Here is a 19,044-nt window from a genome sequence, read left to right on the forward strand (position 1 = left end):
ATTACAGTAAATCTTTATATTACGTGCGATTTTTTTTGTTTATCTTTTTTTTTTATAAGTTATTATTGACATTGTAAAGATATATACACATTTAAACATTGAGGCATGCGCAGTGAGATATCTGCCATAATGCTTTTCTATAATACGGGGTTCACACATATCACCGAAAGGAGTCGTAATCGATCGGACTACGTGAACGACTCCATTTGGTGTAGCATCACTTGATCGTTTGTATCATATTTTCTCTTGAAAATTGTGTGGTTCTGTGTTCCTTGAGCGAAAATGGTGAAGATGGAGCATGATGTGAGTACAAATTCATATGAACATTTTATTATTTATCCTTGTTTATTAATTTGATTTTATATACTTTCTTTATGACAAAATTATACGAAGTATTCGTCGTTTGCTTTTTTCTTTATCCATTTTAATAAAGTATATTAGAATGCATGATTTCTTTCTTGCATGATTTCGTTTGAAATTTCTTTGAAAAGACATTCATTTTTGTCGAATAATTCCAGTAATCAATTTATTTTCAGATATTTCATACTTTTCTTGCTATTATGCAAATATTATATATACAAAATTTACATAACATCGATGTATATCCTTCAATGTATTTATAATACATTGACATAAATTTTTCATAAAAATTCATACCGACCATAATTCTCCATAATTATTATTCGAAATATAATTTCATTAAATTACTATAGTGCGAAGGGTATAACAGTATTTTTTTTTTTTTTTTTCGAAATGATAAATTATATTTGCTTTTACATAACCATGGACTTTTATACGATTCTTATTAATGTTAATGTTATGTATTGTAAACGTTAATTATTATTTATTGAAATGAAACATTTCTGGTATAAACTGATAAGTAAATTGTGAGTTTCTCCATTACATCTTTTATACAAGTTTAGCGTGCCCACGCTGCGCCATTTTGAAAGCGTCTTTGAAACTATGTTTTTTCATTTATAGATTTTTTTTCTAGAATATAAAACTTACCAAAATATTATTGCGTTTGTCGTAAAAGAAGAAATTCTTTACAAATACTTCTTCGTCCATTCGTAATTCTAACCAAAAATATTATGTTTTCTTTTTATGTTAATGCTAATTTTTCGAAGATAAATTCAAAATGTATATTTCATACATATTAATCCTACTTAAACGTGATTAACATTATTTTAGGATGGTAAGAATGAACCTGAACATGTTCGGAAATTATTCATTGGGGGCCTAGATTATAGAACAACAGATGATTCATTGAAAAAGCATTTTGAGCAATGGGGTGAAATCGTAGATGTAGTTGTTATGAAAGATCCTAAAACCAAACGCTCCAGGGGGTTTGGTTTTATTACTTATTCACGTGCTCATATGGTAGACGATGCTCAAAATGCAAGGTACGTATTATATTTCGTAATATAAGTTCAATAGTTTCAATATTTATAGTTTTATGTAATTACTTAGTTATAATATTTTATAGACCACATAGGGTTGATGGTCGTGTAGTAGAACCTAAAAGAGCTGTACCAAGACAGGAAATTGGCACACCCAAAGCTGTAACAGTAAAGAAATTATTTGTCGGTGCTTTAAAGGATGATCACGAAGAAGAGGATCTTAGACAGTATTTCCAAAGTTATGGAAGTATAAATTCAATTAGCATTGTTACAGACAAAGAAACAGGGAAAAAACGTGGATTTGGTTTTGTTGAGTTTGATGATTATGATCCTGTTGATAAAATTTGCCTTCAGCGTAATCATCAGATACGTGGAAAACAAGTTGATGTCAAAAAGGTAAATATAAACTGTTTAATATATGAAATAAATTAAATATATGAACTGATATTTTTTATTATATATGATTTTAATTCTCTTTTTCTCTCTTTTTCTATTTCTATTTTATAGAATTATATTTTATTATATAAATTTTCTGATAGGCTTTGAGTAGAGCAGAAATGGCATCTGCTAGTGGTGGAGATGGTGGTGGTGGTGGTGGAAGCAGAGGAGGACAAGGTGTTGGAAGAGGACCACGTGGTGGAAATCAGGGTGGAGGTAATTGGGGAGGCCGAGGAAGTGGTGGAGGTGGTGGAGATTGGAATAATGGTGGTAATCAAGGTGGTTATGGTGGAGGTAATCAAGGAGGTTGGGGAGGTAACGGCCCATGGGAAAACCAGAATCAAGGTAAAGGTTCGCAGAAAAAAAAATTATTTTACTACACTGTTATAAAACTTTATTTCATATTTTGTATTAGATGTTAAAACTTGTCTGTAAGTTGAATTCAAGTTATATAATTATGAACAAAAAGTTTTGAACTATAAGGCAAAGCAATAATTAAATGATGTTATTTCTAATTTAGAATTTACTTTTTAAGGTGGAGGATGGGGTGGTCAAGGTGGTCAAGGTGGTTACAACAGTGGTGGAAATTGGAGTAATGATAATTTTGGAGGAGGATATCAACAAGGCTATGGTGGTGGACCAGTGCGAAATAATTTCAACTCTGGAGGCAGACCAGCACCCTACGGTATTAATATGGGTCCTAGTGGCCGACAGTCTGGAGACTCGAGATGGCTACCGCCCTTTGGTGGACAAGGTTGCTTCCCTCCTTCTCAAACGCCAACGCGTCTGCCACGCATCTTGAGTAACTGAGTGCTCTTGATATCTCAGACTTAGTATAACCATCTCATAATGTAAAATTTGTATACACATATCTGTTATACAGATTATGTATTTGATATGATAATAAGACTTAAGTTACACAAGTTGCGTCGGCATAAACATCGAAATTTATGATTGATTTTAATTACAAATAATTTTATATCGTACTATTAAGAATCCACTTCTCTTGTACTGGATTGTGTGGATATAATTTTATAAACATTGGATAGCATGGTGGGACTTATGCTAACTATATTGCCAAATAAGTACTAACATTTGTTAAACATTTCTGTTTATATATCTACAGTTTGTCAAAATTTACTAGTTTGATCATATTAATATATTTAATAGAAGACATTAGGCGCGATGTTGCAGTGAGAAGGAGCGCCTTTGTCCACTCTCTCTCTGCTATCCTAGGATATTCATTTAATCAATACTTTCAAAGTACGAGTATTGATTTTCTAAAGAAAAGATAAAAAGAAAAAGAAAAAAAACATCAGTAACTTTTTCCAGAAACATTCACCTTGACTAAAATTAACAATCCATAATGATTATATAATTACAAAAACATTTGAAACTTTTTGGATCACGTTTGTTAGTTGTATTCTATATATTGTATAATTTTACTAATATTTTTATTTTATTATGTTTACAGGTCCTATGGGTGGAGGTAATTCAGGAGGTGGTGGAGGTTATGGAAATCAAGGAGGCTATGGTGGCAATTCTCTTGGCGGTGGAAATATGGGTGGCGGTGGAGGCGGAGGCGGTGGTAGAAGATACTAAAATTTCTGTCACACAACTAGCTCTCTCATTCATTCTCCCTCACATGGTAAGCATAATTATTCATTTTGGCAACCTTTTTTTCTTAAATCGTTTTATTTTTTCTTTTCTGAAAACTGTTACCTGTAGTGCAGGTAAACTCCTTGCTTCTTCTGAATAAACCATATCCATATCGATGTGTACTTCATCTCTATTTAGATATATTTAAGGTGTCTTATATTTCGTTTAATCATTAAAATATTTAGAAAATTTTGAAATATCTTTGATTGAAATAAAATGAAACAAAGTGCAGTATGTAGAAATTATCAGAAGGGTTAACAGCCATGCACAAATGTAATATATTGATATTATTATGAATATGTAGGATGTAAGGTATTGAAAGGCACGATGGAAGACAGTTTATCAGATTTAAGTAGCATATAGTTTCCATTTTAATATTTTAACTTAGGACAAGTCGATCAACTAGAGCAGGTATTCAGTAAAAATATTTATTTTAGTTGTCAAATTTAATTTCACTTTAATTCAAAAATTCATGAAGCTGTATTTAATAAAATTAATCAGAACAATTATTTAATTAAATTTCGTTGCTACTATTTAAATTTAATAAGAAATTTATAAAATTGGCTATCTCCATGCAAAATATATGTACTACTATATAAATCCACTTCTTTCAGAAAATACATTGGATGTATAAACTTTTAATTTCATGCTTCTATTTTATTATTTTATATATTCTGGTTTTATATCATTTCTTTTTTTATAATTATTGTATAATATAAGTTGTCTCTTCTTAATTCCCATTATTTATTTTCGTGCAGTGTATAGATATTTGGTTGCATTTTTTAAGTATGTACTTTTTCTGTTATGATCATGAAGTTTTAATGCATATAAATTAAAAGAAGTGTTTTGTTCCCTTTCACATAACACTTTAGCGCAAAACTTATAGACCTTTACAATTTCTGGGACTTTTCAGTCATTGCAACTAACAGATTTATGACTTTTAAACCTCAGGTGAACCTACTACTTGTCTTCTAGTCGCCAGTACTTCTGTACTGTTTAGTAGTGGAGCAGGCAGGGCTATAAGGCTAGAGACAAGACCAGGCAGGACAATCAGGATACAGGACAGAGAAGCATCATCTGTTAGCTCGCAGTGAGGGAGGCTTATGCCTGTATTTTTTCGGTATCTAGCACCTACCACATCCCCTACACATTCAACTCATCATGTGAAATTATTGCATCATATTTCTTAGGCAGTGTCAGCACATGTTGACTGGCACATATAATACTTATTAGAAGAGGCAATGATTATTTGTTTAATCACAATTACCACCCATAAAAGACTCGTGTATTGGAATAGTTAAGAACTGAATCTTTTTCTGATTGACGGTATATTTATACCATGCAACCTGATAATTGCATATTACTTTGTTACATTCATTTCTGCGGTGTATTAGATAATGATTGTGTAGGACAACATTGTGGATATTGAAAAGCTCAACTGACCCTCGTAACGAAAAAAATAGTTTATTAACAAATCATAGGTTTTACTATTTTGATCGTACGTTTTGGGTAAAAAAAAAAAAATGCAATTTTTATTATTTAGGTAGAAATTCTTAATGCAAGAGAAAATATACGAAAGAATATCGATAAAGTTTAAATAGCAGTTAAAGTAGGCAATTAAGAAAAAGCATAGCGTCAGTCAGCATTTCATAGGTTACTTAGATTAACCAATTATTGATTAAGTTGTAATGTTTTAAGAGCTAGCTAATAAAACTGACCAGAACCTTTTCCACGTCACTCTTTAATTTATGAAACAACGAAAAATCGATCAGCAGCATAGGTTAAGTCAGAGGTACAAAAATTATAGCTGTGAGGATTGCAGAGAACAGGGAAGTATAGAAAAATGAAGACAGATAGTATACCGACGGAAAGATTTAAATATCATGTATGATAGAAAAGATTATTGTACTTTTGTCAACTGCGTAGAAATTGAAAGCACCAATGAGTGTTTTATATTTATGTGTAAAGACAGTATTAAATAATTTGTATATACGAAAAAACCTATTATCAATTTTGTTTAATTTTAATAATGCGTAATTAAGATTCATATGGATTTATAGCTGAAGGGATACGTTATACTTTGGTTCGTGAAAGTAGTTATTAAAACTTGACTAATACAGAATTATGATATATTGAAAGAATAATATGTAGAATTTATATTGATATTAAAAAAAATGGTAGGAAAAATATTTTTATAGTTTCATATAGGTTGACAATTTAGATAATTCTTTCATTTTTAAGACAATATGCCCTTATTTTGGTTAAAATAGGAATTTTATTCCATATTTCCATACTTACCAGAAAAGAAACAGTAAGAAGTGGTTAGTATCATGTCATATTAATTATGTGTATTACTCTTATCCAAATTGAAAACCTATTTTTATAAATTGAGGATATTCAGGAGATATAATATAGATTTTATTTCAATATTTTCCGTATCCCTCTCAAGTAAATCCACAATCAAGATTGAGAATTAAAATCAGTGTTGTACCAAATAAATATAATCGATTTACATGATGCTTTTATACACAGAAATTTAGGTTAATAATATATATATATATATATCATTAGCTCTTTCACAATTTAGAAAATAATACCTAATAATTATTATCCAAACCCTTTTTTTTTTAACTAATATATCATATCTGTTTTATTTTATATCGTTAAGTATCATTGAGATAGAAAATTATTCCAAAATTATTAATTGATTAGTCTTTCATGTAGTCTAATTATATATTAAAGTATTAGATAAACGTTTATTATAGTCGTAGATTATCCCAATAATTTAATTAACTGTGCAACACTGATTATGATATTAGTATGTGTGTTATAGTGTAGTTCAGTGTTAAAAATGCAGCTTATTAAAAGTTTTGTACTTTAATTTGGAATCAATGCTAAAGTTTAGCAATGTCTACTAGTCTATAAATTTATTTACCTGCCTTACGGTCACTTTTATAGTGATCAGGTTTTGCTGTCATATATCATTATTAATGGTAAGTGGAATGTGACTGTTAGGTAAAGTTGTACTATACAGGAAAACTGTGTTGTTAGATTTGATAGGTAGTGTGTCGTATAGTATCCACATAAAATTCATGAAAGTAAAGAGTAGTAAACATAGCTAGACTTTTTGATGAATCTTTAGTGTGGCTGATTAGAAGCATGAATACAATGAAGAAACTAAAAAACAGGCAGGTAGCTGAACTAAAGGATTCTGACCTCTGCAGCAGACTAGACCTTGCTAGGATATTTGCTAGCCTCTGTAGTGCAACCACAGGTAGGAATTCAAGAATCATCTGTTTAGATATATATATATATATATATATATATATATATATATATATATATATATATATATGTATATATATATATATATATAGGGAATTGAAAGGTAAATTGTGTATGCATGATATTTATAATGTTTAGTGGTACTCTAATCGAAAATTCATTTGTTTTTCTTTTTCTTTTGTGGAAATAGAAATTATGGTTGTTTTGTGGATACAGTTAGGATTGATATTAAAGAATATTATTTCTATTCACTGCACATGATAATGTTTTTCTTTATTTTCAAGCAATGAACTTTTAAGTATTAATCGGTTGTAATACAAATTGTAAAAAAATGATAGCTAGTTTTCTAAAGACACAAATGCTATTCTTATTAGCCCTTATTAACGTGTACTGCAAATAAATTAATTATTGACTCTAAAAATTTCTATAATTTTAAGTTTTCGAACATGTTCAATAGCATTTCATAACAGGATATTTTATCCTATATAAGAAATATATTTATATTAAATTAGGTATAAAAGACAAAATCATTTTAAGTTAAAAAATGTACGAGATCGTGTATATGCACTCGCATTATTTAAATATCGATGAAGTAAAATAAACGTGATAAGTACTTTATTTTTATCATGTTCGCAAAGTCTATTTTGTGGTTTTTTTTTAAATTGCTTATCTATATATTTAAAAAAAAAAAAAACTTAAATTTTCGTGCTTTATATTACATTAAGTTGGACAACACATTGATAGAATAGATAAAAATGATCATGAAGATTTTGCGGACAATATAAAGTACCATAAACTGATTATATTTATTATGCATATTTATATTTGTCTCCTTTCAGGGCATTCAACATGACAGGCATGGCCTTTTTTCTTTTTCTTCTCTTTTGTCCTTTTTTTTTTTTTACATATTCACTATATTTCTCTTGTTAATAATTAACATGTCACTCATTTATATGCGAGGTTTTAATAAAATACCTTTCATAACAATTTTTTTGACATGCAGAGTATTTACTACAATATTTGAAAGGTGTTTTACGAATATCCTCATACTATTGCATTAATATTTTTATATATTGTGTAAGTTTAACTTGAAAGTAAGTTTTGCAACCACGCAAATGCTAAATTTATAGCTCGACGCTGTATTATGTTCGCACAATAACAAATTTTTGTTTCATTTTATCTAAATACTTTGATATCATACAGTTTGAAGATCTCAATAACTTTTTGAAGATTAATTCAATTAATTGAAAAACAAATGAAAGGTTTACAATTTATTCTTTTTCTTTTTTACATTATACACTACTTATATTAATCTCTCAATCACTATCGCAAGTAGAATTGTAGTAAGTTTGTTTAATCAAAGTAATTACGATTAATACACAATGAAAAATACATCGAAGAAAAAACAAAAAATAAATTGGTATAATATGTTCAGTACTGTGATATATCGGTGTATGTATAGAAAAGTATGAAAGAAAGTAATTTTCATCTTATCTTCGCTACTTTATTTTGCTTTCCTTGTATTAATTGCTGTCTTTCGTTTTCATTAATTTCTGGTTTACCATTGGACTGGTACTCCAAGACCGCATCGTGCCTCTTTCCGCTACTCCCCAGAATCAACCGTCGTTGGAGGTAAGTTAAAGTAAGTTGTAATTAATTATTAATCAATTAATTAATTAATTAATTTTAAGCATATATAGATAATAATAACATTTTCCAAGTTGCGCGAAAGTTTAATCTGTTTTATGGTACTAGTTTTTAATACTTATACAGATTGTACATATTGAAATAACAATTAAATATATAAACTATTTTTCTAATTTATGTATATATTTTTGATGAAAATATTTCGTAGTTAAATTTTGACATACGTAATTTAATTAGATTTTTTTTCTTTATCTGTAACTCCATAAAACAGATTTTTTTTACTAACATTTATTCTTAATCTTGACTATCTAATATTTATCATGCATTAATTTAATGCAATAAATCTCGTATAAAAAAAAAAAAAATTATACGTGTCTCTTTCATGAGATTAAATAAAGTTTCTTTCAGTCTCCTTTGTGTGTTTATTTATCGACACCTAAAGACATTATAGTCTGTAAGCTATACCTTGTACACGATAAAAAATAATAAAAATTTTCTAAAACAATAAAATCGGTGGTTTATATATAGACAATGTCGACAAAAATATATAGTATTTTCAGTACAGGCATAGACATACGACAAAAATGTATTCTGATCCTACCTTTAATCCTTCAGAATTGTCTACATCTAAACGATCATTTTTATCAAATATTATTATCTTATGGTTTGATAGAAAATTGATTTTATAATAAATAATGAATTTATTGAAATTTTTTATACATTCTCTTTTGTCATTAATTTTGCTAAACAAATCGAAATTCTATGTAACTTTTTGGATAACGAATGACAATTGGATTACAAAATAGAAATAATTTCTATAATAAAGAAATGTGTGTTCGTTTATAGATATAAAAGATACATATACTTTTATTTTACGATTGTAAACAAAAAATTAATCATGACTCACGCACACGCACGCATACCAACTTAAAAATATATTTACAACAATAAATATATTATAAATAAATCGATAATTGGTAATATATTAAAAAAAAAAAAAAAAGTAAAGAAAAAAAGAATTTTCTATAATTAACTTAACAACGAAGTATTTTCTTTCGAGGGTCGTATTCTTTGGTTCGAAGAATGATTGAATTTATCGATTAATATACGTTCCTCGGACATTATACATATTACAAATATTTCATACACGATAATACAATTGATATAGTTATACACGCGATCGATTATTAACCATTGTTAAATGGAATATCGATGAGAATATAATAGAGAAATCTGAATAAACGTTTTATCAGTGTGAGATTTACTATCTCGTGCATAAATTGTCCTCGATTATAGCAATATTGTATATTAGACCTTTCTATACTAAACGAAGATCGATCTTCTATTTAAATCGGTGATGTGACGGTAGACGGATTATCAGACATTTCGCTTCCACTACTGCTGCTGCATTGGGGTTGGTCTATCGAAGAACTTATGGCAGTAACGTGTGTGGATACACACGAGTGTGTAGCGGACGATCCAAAAGCGTCTTTATAAAGACACAGTCTACAGAAATTACCGCTTCCATAAATGGGCAAATTTACGAAGCCGCTGGAAACGGCGAAGTTTCTGAAAGAAAATTTAAAATAAAACTAAATATAGCCTTTTAAATTTAATTTAATTTAATTTAATTTAATTTAATTTAGTTTTCACCGATTTAACTTAAACGATGAATCGCGTGTAAAGTTTGCTTTCGTGCTCTTTACCATTAAACATTATTCTTAATAGAGGAGATATGATCTTTATATTAAAGAGGTATTTATTTTATTGTTTTATTTTATTTTATTTTATATATATATATATATATATATATATATATATACATTTTATACGCTTTTTTTTATCAAAGCAAAAACGATTCCGTTGAAATCTATCGAATCTTCCATTTATTTCAAATACACGTGAAACGTACACTGAAATAGAGAATCCAAATGAAAACCTTATTTTTAGAAAGAGAGATAAGAGGGATTCTCGTGGAAGTGAATCCTTCAATGAAAATACAGAGGAAAGCTTGGAATAGAGCCGTGATGTGGCCATGGGAAAGATAAGATGCGCGAAATTCAATAACAATAGCGAGAGCATGTCGGCCCTTCAAAGCATATGGTACTTCCCGCAGCGGCGGCAGCTTCCACAGTGCTTCGCTACGGTGCATCCAGCTAAATCATTATCTTGTCAGGGTTGATGTATTGCTCCTACGATATGGTCATTACCACGGTCATTAGCACAGCTGCGGCGAAGCGCCGGACAAGATATTTAAACCGTACGATTCTTCTCGATATTAGTATTTTACATTTTACATTCTACTCGCAAATTTTTCTTTTTTTTGTTATTGTTATTAATTAATTATGTAAGAATTTTAATCAAATTTATATTAGAACTTTTCCTTTTTCACGTACCTTATATTATAGTGAAATATAAAATGCTATTATATATTCTATTGATTTAAAAGAAATGATAAGTCAATATTTGTATATTTTTCTATCAAATCACTTTCGCAATTCTTATAAAAAATATTCAGTTTGTTTGTTTAATATTTAAACAAATTGAGATATTGATATTTCCATGCAAAATGATGTCAGGAGCTAAAAGAAAATATACAAAAGAAAAATCTTTCTCTCTCTCTCTCTCTCTCTCTCTCTCTTTCTCTCTCTCTCTCACGAAAAGATGGAAAGGATTATTTCTGTATCGAAATTTGATGAAAATATTACTTATTAAACGAATCAGTATTTTTATTCTATTCTTTGATAATACGATAAAAAAAAAAAAAAAGAAAAAGAAAAAAAATCTTCACAAGGAGTAAAATACAAAAACTTCTTTCCGGGCTATTCTCTTAAAGACTCAAAGAAACGTTTTTCGGCACGCGAGCGTGTAATCTCCCCCTTCTCGAAACAGGCTATTTAGTGGTATATTCTATCGTATCAGGAATCAGTCCTGTGATTCGTAGCTTCGAATCACAGTCAACCGGTCCCCTCTCGGCCTTCAATGAGGAGATTCTCTCTTTCTCTCTCTCTCTCTCTCTCTCTCTCTCTGTCCCGGGTATTATTCAGCCAATATGCACCTGATGCCATTAAAGTACTCGATGATGGTTCTTCTCGATAAGCCGAAGATAAACGCCTGGATAAACGCGTATGTACGGTTTATATACCAATAGATTTTCCGATTCACTTGGCTTGGCGATTCGTTCGTTCATTCGTTCGTACGTTCGTTCGTTCGTTCGTTCGTTCGTTCGTTCGACGAGAAAGCCATCCGTTAGTTCCCACGTACCTTTGGCTATGACGAAGAAAAGGTAAAAGGACTCAAGTTATCCTAACTTTTGTTAGTCCTTGTCGAAGGATAAAAGATAGATATCCTTATACGAGGAATCAACAGGAAGCTTTACAATCGAAGGAATTTTTCGAGTGACAAACGCGATCTTCAAGCTCGACAATAAAAGTGAATTATAAAGACAGGATCATCTAACGGTATGCAAAATAATCATATTTTTTCTCTTTATTAATTTATTATAACCTGCATTATTTTATATCGTTATTGCATTCTAAATTGTTCTGCAATATATTCATCAACAAAACATTTAATTTATATGTACGATCGGAAATATATATTTACTTAAATCTTTATCGAATGTAAATATCGAATCAAATACAAGATTATAAAATATTAAACTATAATCTCATAATGCTCACCGATATTGCTGATCCAATTGAGCTTTCTCGATTCTCTTGTCTTTGGCTCGACGATTTTGAAACCATATCTTAATCTGTGTTTCCGTCAATCTCAAAGACGCAGCCAGTTCGAACCTTCGACCTCTCGATATGTATTCGCCCCTTCGATATTCAATTTCCAAGCGCAACGTTTGTTCTCCGCTGAATGTTGTCCTTTGCCTTCTTGGTCGGCCTTCCTTTCTTCTACGACGTGCGACTGTATATTGCGTACAAATTCATAAGACAAATTTATTTACTTAAACAAAATGATAAGAGAAAAAAGTATTTTGGCATAAAAAAAGTATTCGTATTTGTTTTTCAAAGTCTGTTATTTTGTTTTTAAAACATCGATCATTTTTATTTAAATTAATTTGATCAATCTTTTGCACACGTTTAATTATTTCCATTTGTAATAATTTTTTACTTACTATTTCAAAACATATTAAAAATATCATATTAAATAATTCATTCTATATGCTATACAATATTAAATGCATATATATGTATATATATATATTATTCATACGTTATTTATTAATGGTGTAATGATTGGAAGCAAAAAATAAATATCAAATAGATTTGAGATTTATTGTCGAAGGTACAAGTTCTATCCGGACACGATTATTAATGGTATAATGATTAGAAGTAAAAAATAAATATCAAATAGATTCAAGATTTATCGTCGAAGGTACACGTTCTATCCGGACACGATGGTAATCCGATGCCATAACCGCAATCCATATTGTAGGATAATTAGAATGTGAGGGATAAATGATACCGGAAGTCAGATGCACGAGGCTTCGTACAATCTGGTTCAGGATGGAAATTGGATCCTAATTGCTCCTTGAACCCTACTCAACGGATCGCGTAGATGTTCACACTTTAGAGGAAGGAGTGCTTACGAAGCGTTATCGTAAAACTCGTCTATCTTGAAATATCGAACGAAATCTTTTTTCTTTTTTTTCAGAATTTGTAGTTTACAAAATTTAATAATTTAATATTATATACTATGTATTAATTAATTAATTAATTAATTAATTAATTAATTTATATATAAATGGTCTTTATCGTATGTGTTAGTTTTGAAAAGAACGAATTAATAATGTTTCTGATATACATATGTTTGTAATTAATGGAAAACTTAAATTTACAATTATTTTGTACGTTTAATATATATATACGTTAAAACAGTATCATATATTTATATTTTATATCTCGTCGTAAATGTTCTTTACGGAGGAATAAATTTCATCTTTTATATGTACGTCGACTAAAACGCGTTACATTATACCGGTAGGTTTACATTAATGAATATTACAGGAGAAACTGGAAGGAGCGAGACCAAACGAAACGGATTTGACAATAACGATAACAACTTATCGCGCCTCGATGAGTTCATTGTCATATGATTTATCTCTCCCTTTCTCTTCTCCTTCCCTCCTTCTCTTAGTCTCTCTCTCTCTCTCTCCCTCTTTCTTTCTCTCTCTCTCTCTCTCTCTCTCTCTCTCTCTCTCTTTCTCTCTCTATCTATCTATCTTTTGCTTTTTACTTTTACCTCTAAAACTCGCGTCAGAATAAAAGCGCGGTGATGACGGATATTATGTATTTTTAGACCACATTTCTCGAATGTTAAATTTAAAAAAAGTGAAAAGTTATAAGTATAGTCAGATAACTTCTAATGATTTTCTTATATACATAACTATATATACATATATATGTGTGTGTATGCATATATATATATATATATATATATATATATAAATTAATGACGTTCAAGAATTTGCACATAATAGTCTAATGAAAAAAAAAAAAATACTTTAAGCCAGGAAAATAAAATAAAAAAAATGAATAAATATAAAAAATAAGCAGTGTAATCAAAATGTATCCATTATCTTAGCGATAATGATAAACATTTCATTAAGGAAACAGCAATATAATAATAATTTGATAAAATATTATTCGATAATATATTTGATTTGTTCCGAATGACCAGGGATCTTTCGTGGCGCCTGTCGTGACAACGGCTTAAGGCCAGAGGAGTGGAGTTGGTTTGAGGAAATATAGCAATGCATATTCTACATTGAGATTCGGCCAACTGCGTTTCGTAATCTCATCACAATATCGCCACGAGGTGGCGAAGCGGGATAAACCCTCCCCAATGTGTGCACGTATACGTGTGTATTTATTGTAACAACGACTCACAATGACGAAATCTCAGGCGAACAGTGAAATTTTTAAATCCATTTTCTTCCACCCACTCTCTCTCTCTCTCTCTTTCTCTCTCTCTCTCTCTCTCTCTCTCTCTTTCTCTCTTCTTTTTATCTCTATTTCGTTTTCTGCATATCTGTTAAATTTGTTACTAATTTTCGTTTTAAATCTTTTCGTGGTATTTCTACGTTAAGAGGTTTGCCATATAAAACGACAGACATAATTATCCTTTAAGAATGATCTGACACGGATTTACGAAAAAAAAAAAAAAAAAGTAAAAACATTCTTAATTTATTTATCAAAAAGATAATATAAAATTTATTATCTAACATATCCAAAACTTTATTATCATAGATTTATCTATGATATAAATGTATTCTTTACTCCCCCTTCCCAAATTCATCGAGAATTTATCCGATTTATATAGAGTTCTCGATCTCTCTTCTGATTTTATTATAGAAGCATTCACAACGCGATGTATGAGAATATGCAGGTTTTGTTAGCAAGTGAATACGACGTGCACTTCCAAAGGTCCGAGGATTCGAAGTTTCCACGGTAAGCCGGGGACAGCCGTCTTTGCCGTAACAGGAATATACATACGCGTTTTGAATAAACGCATGTCCTATCGGCATAAGCAGATTTGACGAAGTCGTGCTATGATGAAGACACGCACGTCCGTTCTTCCTTCAGCAACTACCATTCGAGTAAAGTATCTTTGATAAAGACTCTTGTACCATAGTCCATACGGCTATCATTTCGATTCGTCTTTGACATTTATCGAATCTCGTTTCGTATTTCTTCGTTATAATTACTTTCTCTTGAACTCGTTATAATCGTAATATAAGACGATATAAATAATAGTTTTATATGTCATTCAAATATATGGGTATTAGTTAACTTCAATTGTTATGTGAAATTTTCTATTTTTACATTTGATAAAATAAAAAATTTTTACTTTTTGAATTTTCGATTTTTCCTTTTATTTCTCTTAAGAGAAATCTTTTAATATTTATATATTTTACGTTTATTATATAAATATATATATATATATATATTTCTTATTTTAAAATAAAAATATGTAATACCTACGTAAAAATGAATAGATAAATAAATATGCGACCATTGAAATATACCGTAAGATTTAGAATAATTTTATAAATTTATTCATGACGTGACATTTTAAAAGTATGTGTTGACATCGAAGGTATAAAACAAAACAAAAAAAATACTTACGGAAGGCAGAGAATCCTTGCAAATGATGATCCGTTGCCGGATGATTTGTTAAACCATGAAGATGCGGCGGAAGTACGGAAGGATGTGCAAGTTGCGTCAGGTGCAGTGTGTGATTAGGGGTACCGGGAAAAAATGTGTGAGATAAAAAGGGTATTCCTAAGGTCGGTAGCCGAGAATCCTTTTCGGATATTTTTGCATCCTCTTCAGGTATTCTCAATCTCTCAGGATCTTGGGTTTTATTATCTTCTCTTGCAATTGTTTCCGTTATATTATTCGCCTGGCACACACAAGATTTAGACACAAACTAATTTTGATTCACCTTTTGTATAAATAAATATATAACAATGCTATTTTATAATTACTTTATAAATTATAATATTTTTTATTATATTTAAATCATCAAAAATCCTATCGTAAATCGAGCTATTTTACGAATTTAATATATAGGATATTCCATATAACTAGAAAAACTTTTATCTACGTGAAAATATTACATTTAACGAAAAAAATCTAAGACATGTTTTTCGAAAGAGGATCTCATATAGTTATGTCCATTTTTTCTATTGCTTCTTATGATTTTCAACATTTAACGATGTTCTTTAATTTTTTAAACAGAACACAATCCTTTTTAGTAAAATTTAACATTAACAAATATATCTGAATGGTTTCAATTACTACTCTATATATTCTGAAAAAAAATTTTTTTTAACAAAAGAAATAATAAAGCACTTACTTGTGTAATATCATCATGAGGAGAGGAACGCAAAGTTTCCGAATCAGAATTCGCGGTTTTTTCGCAGACGTTCACTCTTGTTGAAGATTCCAAATTTGTCCTTGATTTCGATTCCTCTACTTCCTCATTCACTTTCTTCGTCGATTCCAAATGACCATAGATACGAGCGAAGAACCGTCGAGGAGATGACGGTCTTCCTGTTTTCGTCGACATTTAATTCACTACGATAACGACGGGTTTTTCCTTAAGAATTCCAAAGATATTCGAAGAGATCCAAGAATTGACAGTATGAAAGAATAATAGTAATAGAAAAAAAGAGACTATATTAAATTAACTCTATATAATATATATCTTTCTATTTATCTATCAAATTTTTTGTTGCCTTTAAAAAGATCTGTTTTTTCTTTTTCTATCTTTTCATAAAAGTGGCACGCTTTATCATCCCTTTACACCACGAATCCATTATTCTCTCAACACTTCGTAGATTTCGTCACCATAAGCGAACTCTTTCCCATATAAAAAAAAAAGATTTCAAACAAAATATATCAATGAGGATCTATTCTTTTTCTCTCTCTCTCTCTCTCTCTCTCTCTCTCTCTCTCTCTCTCTCTCTCTCTGCCTGCACCATTTAAAATAACATCGCCCTTAATGTTTAATCGCAGAAAATATAATAAAAAGGAATTATGCCGAAATCGATATCTCAAGTATGTCAAACTTGAAAAACGGCGCGATTTCCAAAAACGAAAAACTTGTAAGAAGGTGGTCCGGTACGAGGTAACGCGCGCATCTGAATCACCTTGGTTGCACGTCCATTCTCTCACCTCGTGGTGCGTATCTCGACAGTAGAAGGGACTGTTCGTTGGTAACATTACTCTCCCTACTCCACTATGCGATTCCCCACCATCGATACTCCAGCCCCCATCCACTCTCAGCCTCCTTCTAATCCCCGTTGTCGTTCCTTGCACCGCCCCTTCTCTACGAAACGCTCCCGTATAGGTACACTTTCTCCCTCTTGTATTAATGCTCGTCGCACGATCCATAGTATAAGGTTTCAATTTGAAGCGATCACGCTCAAGAAAATTGTTCCTCGTGTTAATTATCAATCATTCGTTTTAATACAAATTTAACTTTCATTCGATTTTTATCTATCAAAGAAGTTTACGATTACTCTGATCGTTAATATCATTCATATCAATTGCTAGATTATTTATTCGTGCGTATTATTTATATCAGTAAGTGAATTGTTTAAACTATTTAGTAACTTTTTTAAATTTGAAAATTTATATCAAATATTTTATTTTCTCTGTCTATTGATAATTCATCGTTCTTAAAAAAATTTGTTTTATTAACATGGGATAATAAACAATGGCAAGATATAATGTAATCATCTATATCAATATTAAATTTTTTTCAATTAGATCTCTTTTATTTTTTAAAACTTATCTTACCCTCGGTACTTCGTCATCATTAGACGTTTTCGAAGGGTGGCCTTTTATTCGTGAGAAGAAAATTGAAAAATTCTTCTCAATGTTTCACCGACGATAAAAGGGTGCTTGATTTGTAATTTCTTAGCGTCTTCGAAGAATCTTTTATTTAGATGCAGCTTGGTAATATCTTGCGTATTCACGGTCAACTGCACAATGAACAATTCATCGGCCGGCATTCTTTTCTCGTTCATTGATCGAGGGGATTCGCAGTTTCTTATTAACGATACTGTATCCTTTCATTCGTAGTTCTTTTATTTTTTTTCCTTGCAGACAGACGGTTTTTATACAAAAGCTGTATATATTATACATTCATCATGGAATCGCCAATATTTCGCAAGATGATATATTGACTTATGAAAATCGTACGATTTTTACGTTATTGTCTCGTTAGAAACTGAAAGAAAAAGAAAAGAAAAGAGTCTCTGTGATCCAAAAAATGATACATAGAAAGGTTTTTCCTACTGTTCTCTTCGTTTAATTAACAATAACTTTAATTTTATTTAATTACAATAACAGTTCACTTAAAATTAATCAGAACTATTTTGAATATCGGTAAAAAAAAAAAAGAGAAAAAAAAAAAAAAGAAAAAAGAAAAAGAATTTATTCTATTATATAAACATAGATACGGAGAAAGAAATTTGTTCTTGATTTTAACATTGAATATTCTATTCTAATGTGTACAATTGAAAAATTACGATTACGATACAGAGAGATACTATTAAATTTTTATTGGATAAATATAATTATAAATGATTCATATTTGATCGTTAGTAATAATATCGATGATAAACGGAAAAAGGAATGCTATTTTCCTTAATAAGTATCGCTTTCTCTAAAATGATATCAACTTAAAACAGTGCAGAGAACGATATTAATTGTGACGTCGGTGGATGTAATCGATATGGGAGAGTAATAATCGTAATACAATAACAATGGAATATGAACAAAAGGTATCAGAGATCGTTGAGACGATATATATACTGTTCTTGGTTGTTACGATGTGCGCATGTCATTCGTTCAACGAATCCCTATTGGTTCTTTCCTAATTACATTGATTTCCGACGTATTCCCGATTGGTCCATGAATGAGCTACCATAACGTCGCACTGGCGACGGGTTAACCAGTGCAGATAATTTCTCGCATAAAGGTGAAACAATCCAATCCAATTTATATCGAATACATACGGAATATTTTTCCCTCTCTCTCTCTCTCTCTCTCTCTCTTTCTCTATCTCTATCTCTATCTCTATTCCT

At 30.1% G+C, this 19,044-nt stretch overlaps 2 protein-coding genes across 5 annotated transcripts; one reads left to right on the forward strand and one right to left on the reverse strand.

Moving 5' to 3' along the window:
- Positions 1–145: 145 nt before the first annotated feature.
- Positions 146–8,841, forward strand: LOC124950305 (heterogeneous nuclear ribonucleoprotein A1, A2/B1 homolog). 4 transcript variants are annotated; one of them, XM_047496784.1, is made up of 7 exons: positions 146–303; positions 1,192–1,403; positions 1,487–1,796; positions 1,940–2,189; positions 2,374–2,592; positions 3,313–3,486; positions 8,365–8,841. In XM_047496784.1, the coding sequence occupies exons 1-6, from the start codon at positions 283–285 to the stop codon at positions 3,438–3,440; spliced, it is 1,140 nt and encodes a 379-aa protein (XP_047352740.1). In that variant the 5' UTR covers positions 146–282; the 3' UTR covers positions 3,441–3,486; positions 8,365–8,841. The 4 variants fall into 4 exon arrangements, with proteins under 4 accessions (XP_047352740.1, XP_047352739.1, XP_047352742.1 ...); XM_047496783.1 differs by lacking the exon at positions 8,365–8,841 and adding an exon at positions 4,449–5,225; XM_047496786.1 differs by lacking the exon at positions 8,365–8,841 and adding an exon at positions 4,449–5,225 and having other exon boundaries at positions 2,374–2,523.
- Positions 8,842–9,422: 581 nt separating this feature from the next.
- On the reverse strand, positions 9,423–16,924 carry LOC124950306 (homeobox protein rough). Its single transcript, XM_047496787.1, has 4 exons — positions 16,301–16,924; positions 15,572–15,799; positions 12,113–12,347; positions 9,423–9,998 (listed from the first exon to the last, which is right to left on the reverse strand). The coding sequence occupies exons 1-4, from the start codon at positions 16,515–16,517 to the stop codon at positions 9,776–9,778; spliced, it is 903 nt and encodes a 300-aa protein (XP_047352743.1). The 5' UTR covers positions 16,518–16,924; the 3' UTR covers positions 9,423–9,775.
- Between the last annotated feature and the right edge of the window lie 2,120 nt (positions 16,925–19,044).

The sequence above is a fragment of the Vespa velutina genome, chromosome 7 (genome assembly GCF_912470025.1).
Source record: "Vespa velutina chromosome 7, iVesVel2.1, whole genome shotgun sequence".
NCBI lineage: Eukaryota > Metazoa > Arthropoda > Insecta > Hymenoptera > Vespidae > Vespa > Vespa velutina.

What these genes read in the sequence shown, in the direction of transcription:
- LOC124950305 (XM_047496784.1), top strand. Translation starts at nt 283, where the DNA reads ATGGTGAAGATGGAGCATGAT. An exon ending in TGGTGAAGATGGAGCATGAT is followed by an intron (nt 304 to 1,191) that starts GTGAGTACAAAT and finishes ACATTATTTTAG; the next exon opens with GATGGTAAGAATGAACCTGA. An exon ending in AACAAGTTGATGTCAAAAAG is followed by an intron (nt 1,797 to 1,939) that starts GTAAATATAAAC and finishes ATTTTCTGATAG; the next exon opens with GCTTTGAGTAGAGCAGAAAT.
- LOC124950306 (XM_047496787.1), bottom strand. Translation starts at nt 16,517, where the DNA reads ATGTCGACGAAAACAGGAAGACCGTCATCTCCTCGACGGTTCTTCGCT. An exon ending in TGATGATATTACACAAGTAA is followed by an intron (nt 15,800 to 16,300) that starts GTGCTTTATTAT and finishes ATAAAACCCAAG; the next exon opens with ATCCTGAGAGATTGAGAATA. An exon ending in GCAAGGATTCTCTGCCTTCC is followed by an intron (nt 12,348 to 15,571) that starts GTAAGTATTTTT and finishes CGCAATATACAG; the next exon opens with TCGCACGTCGTAGAAGAAAG.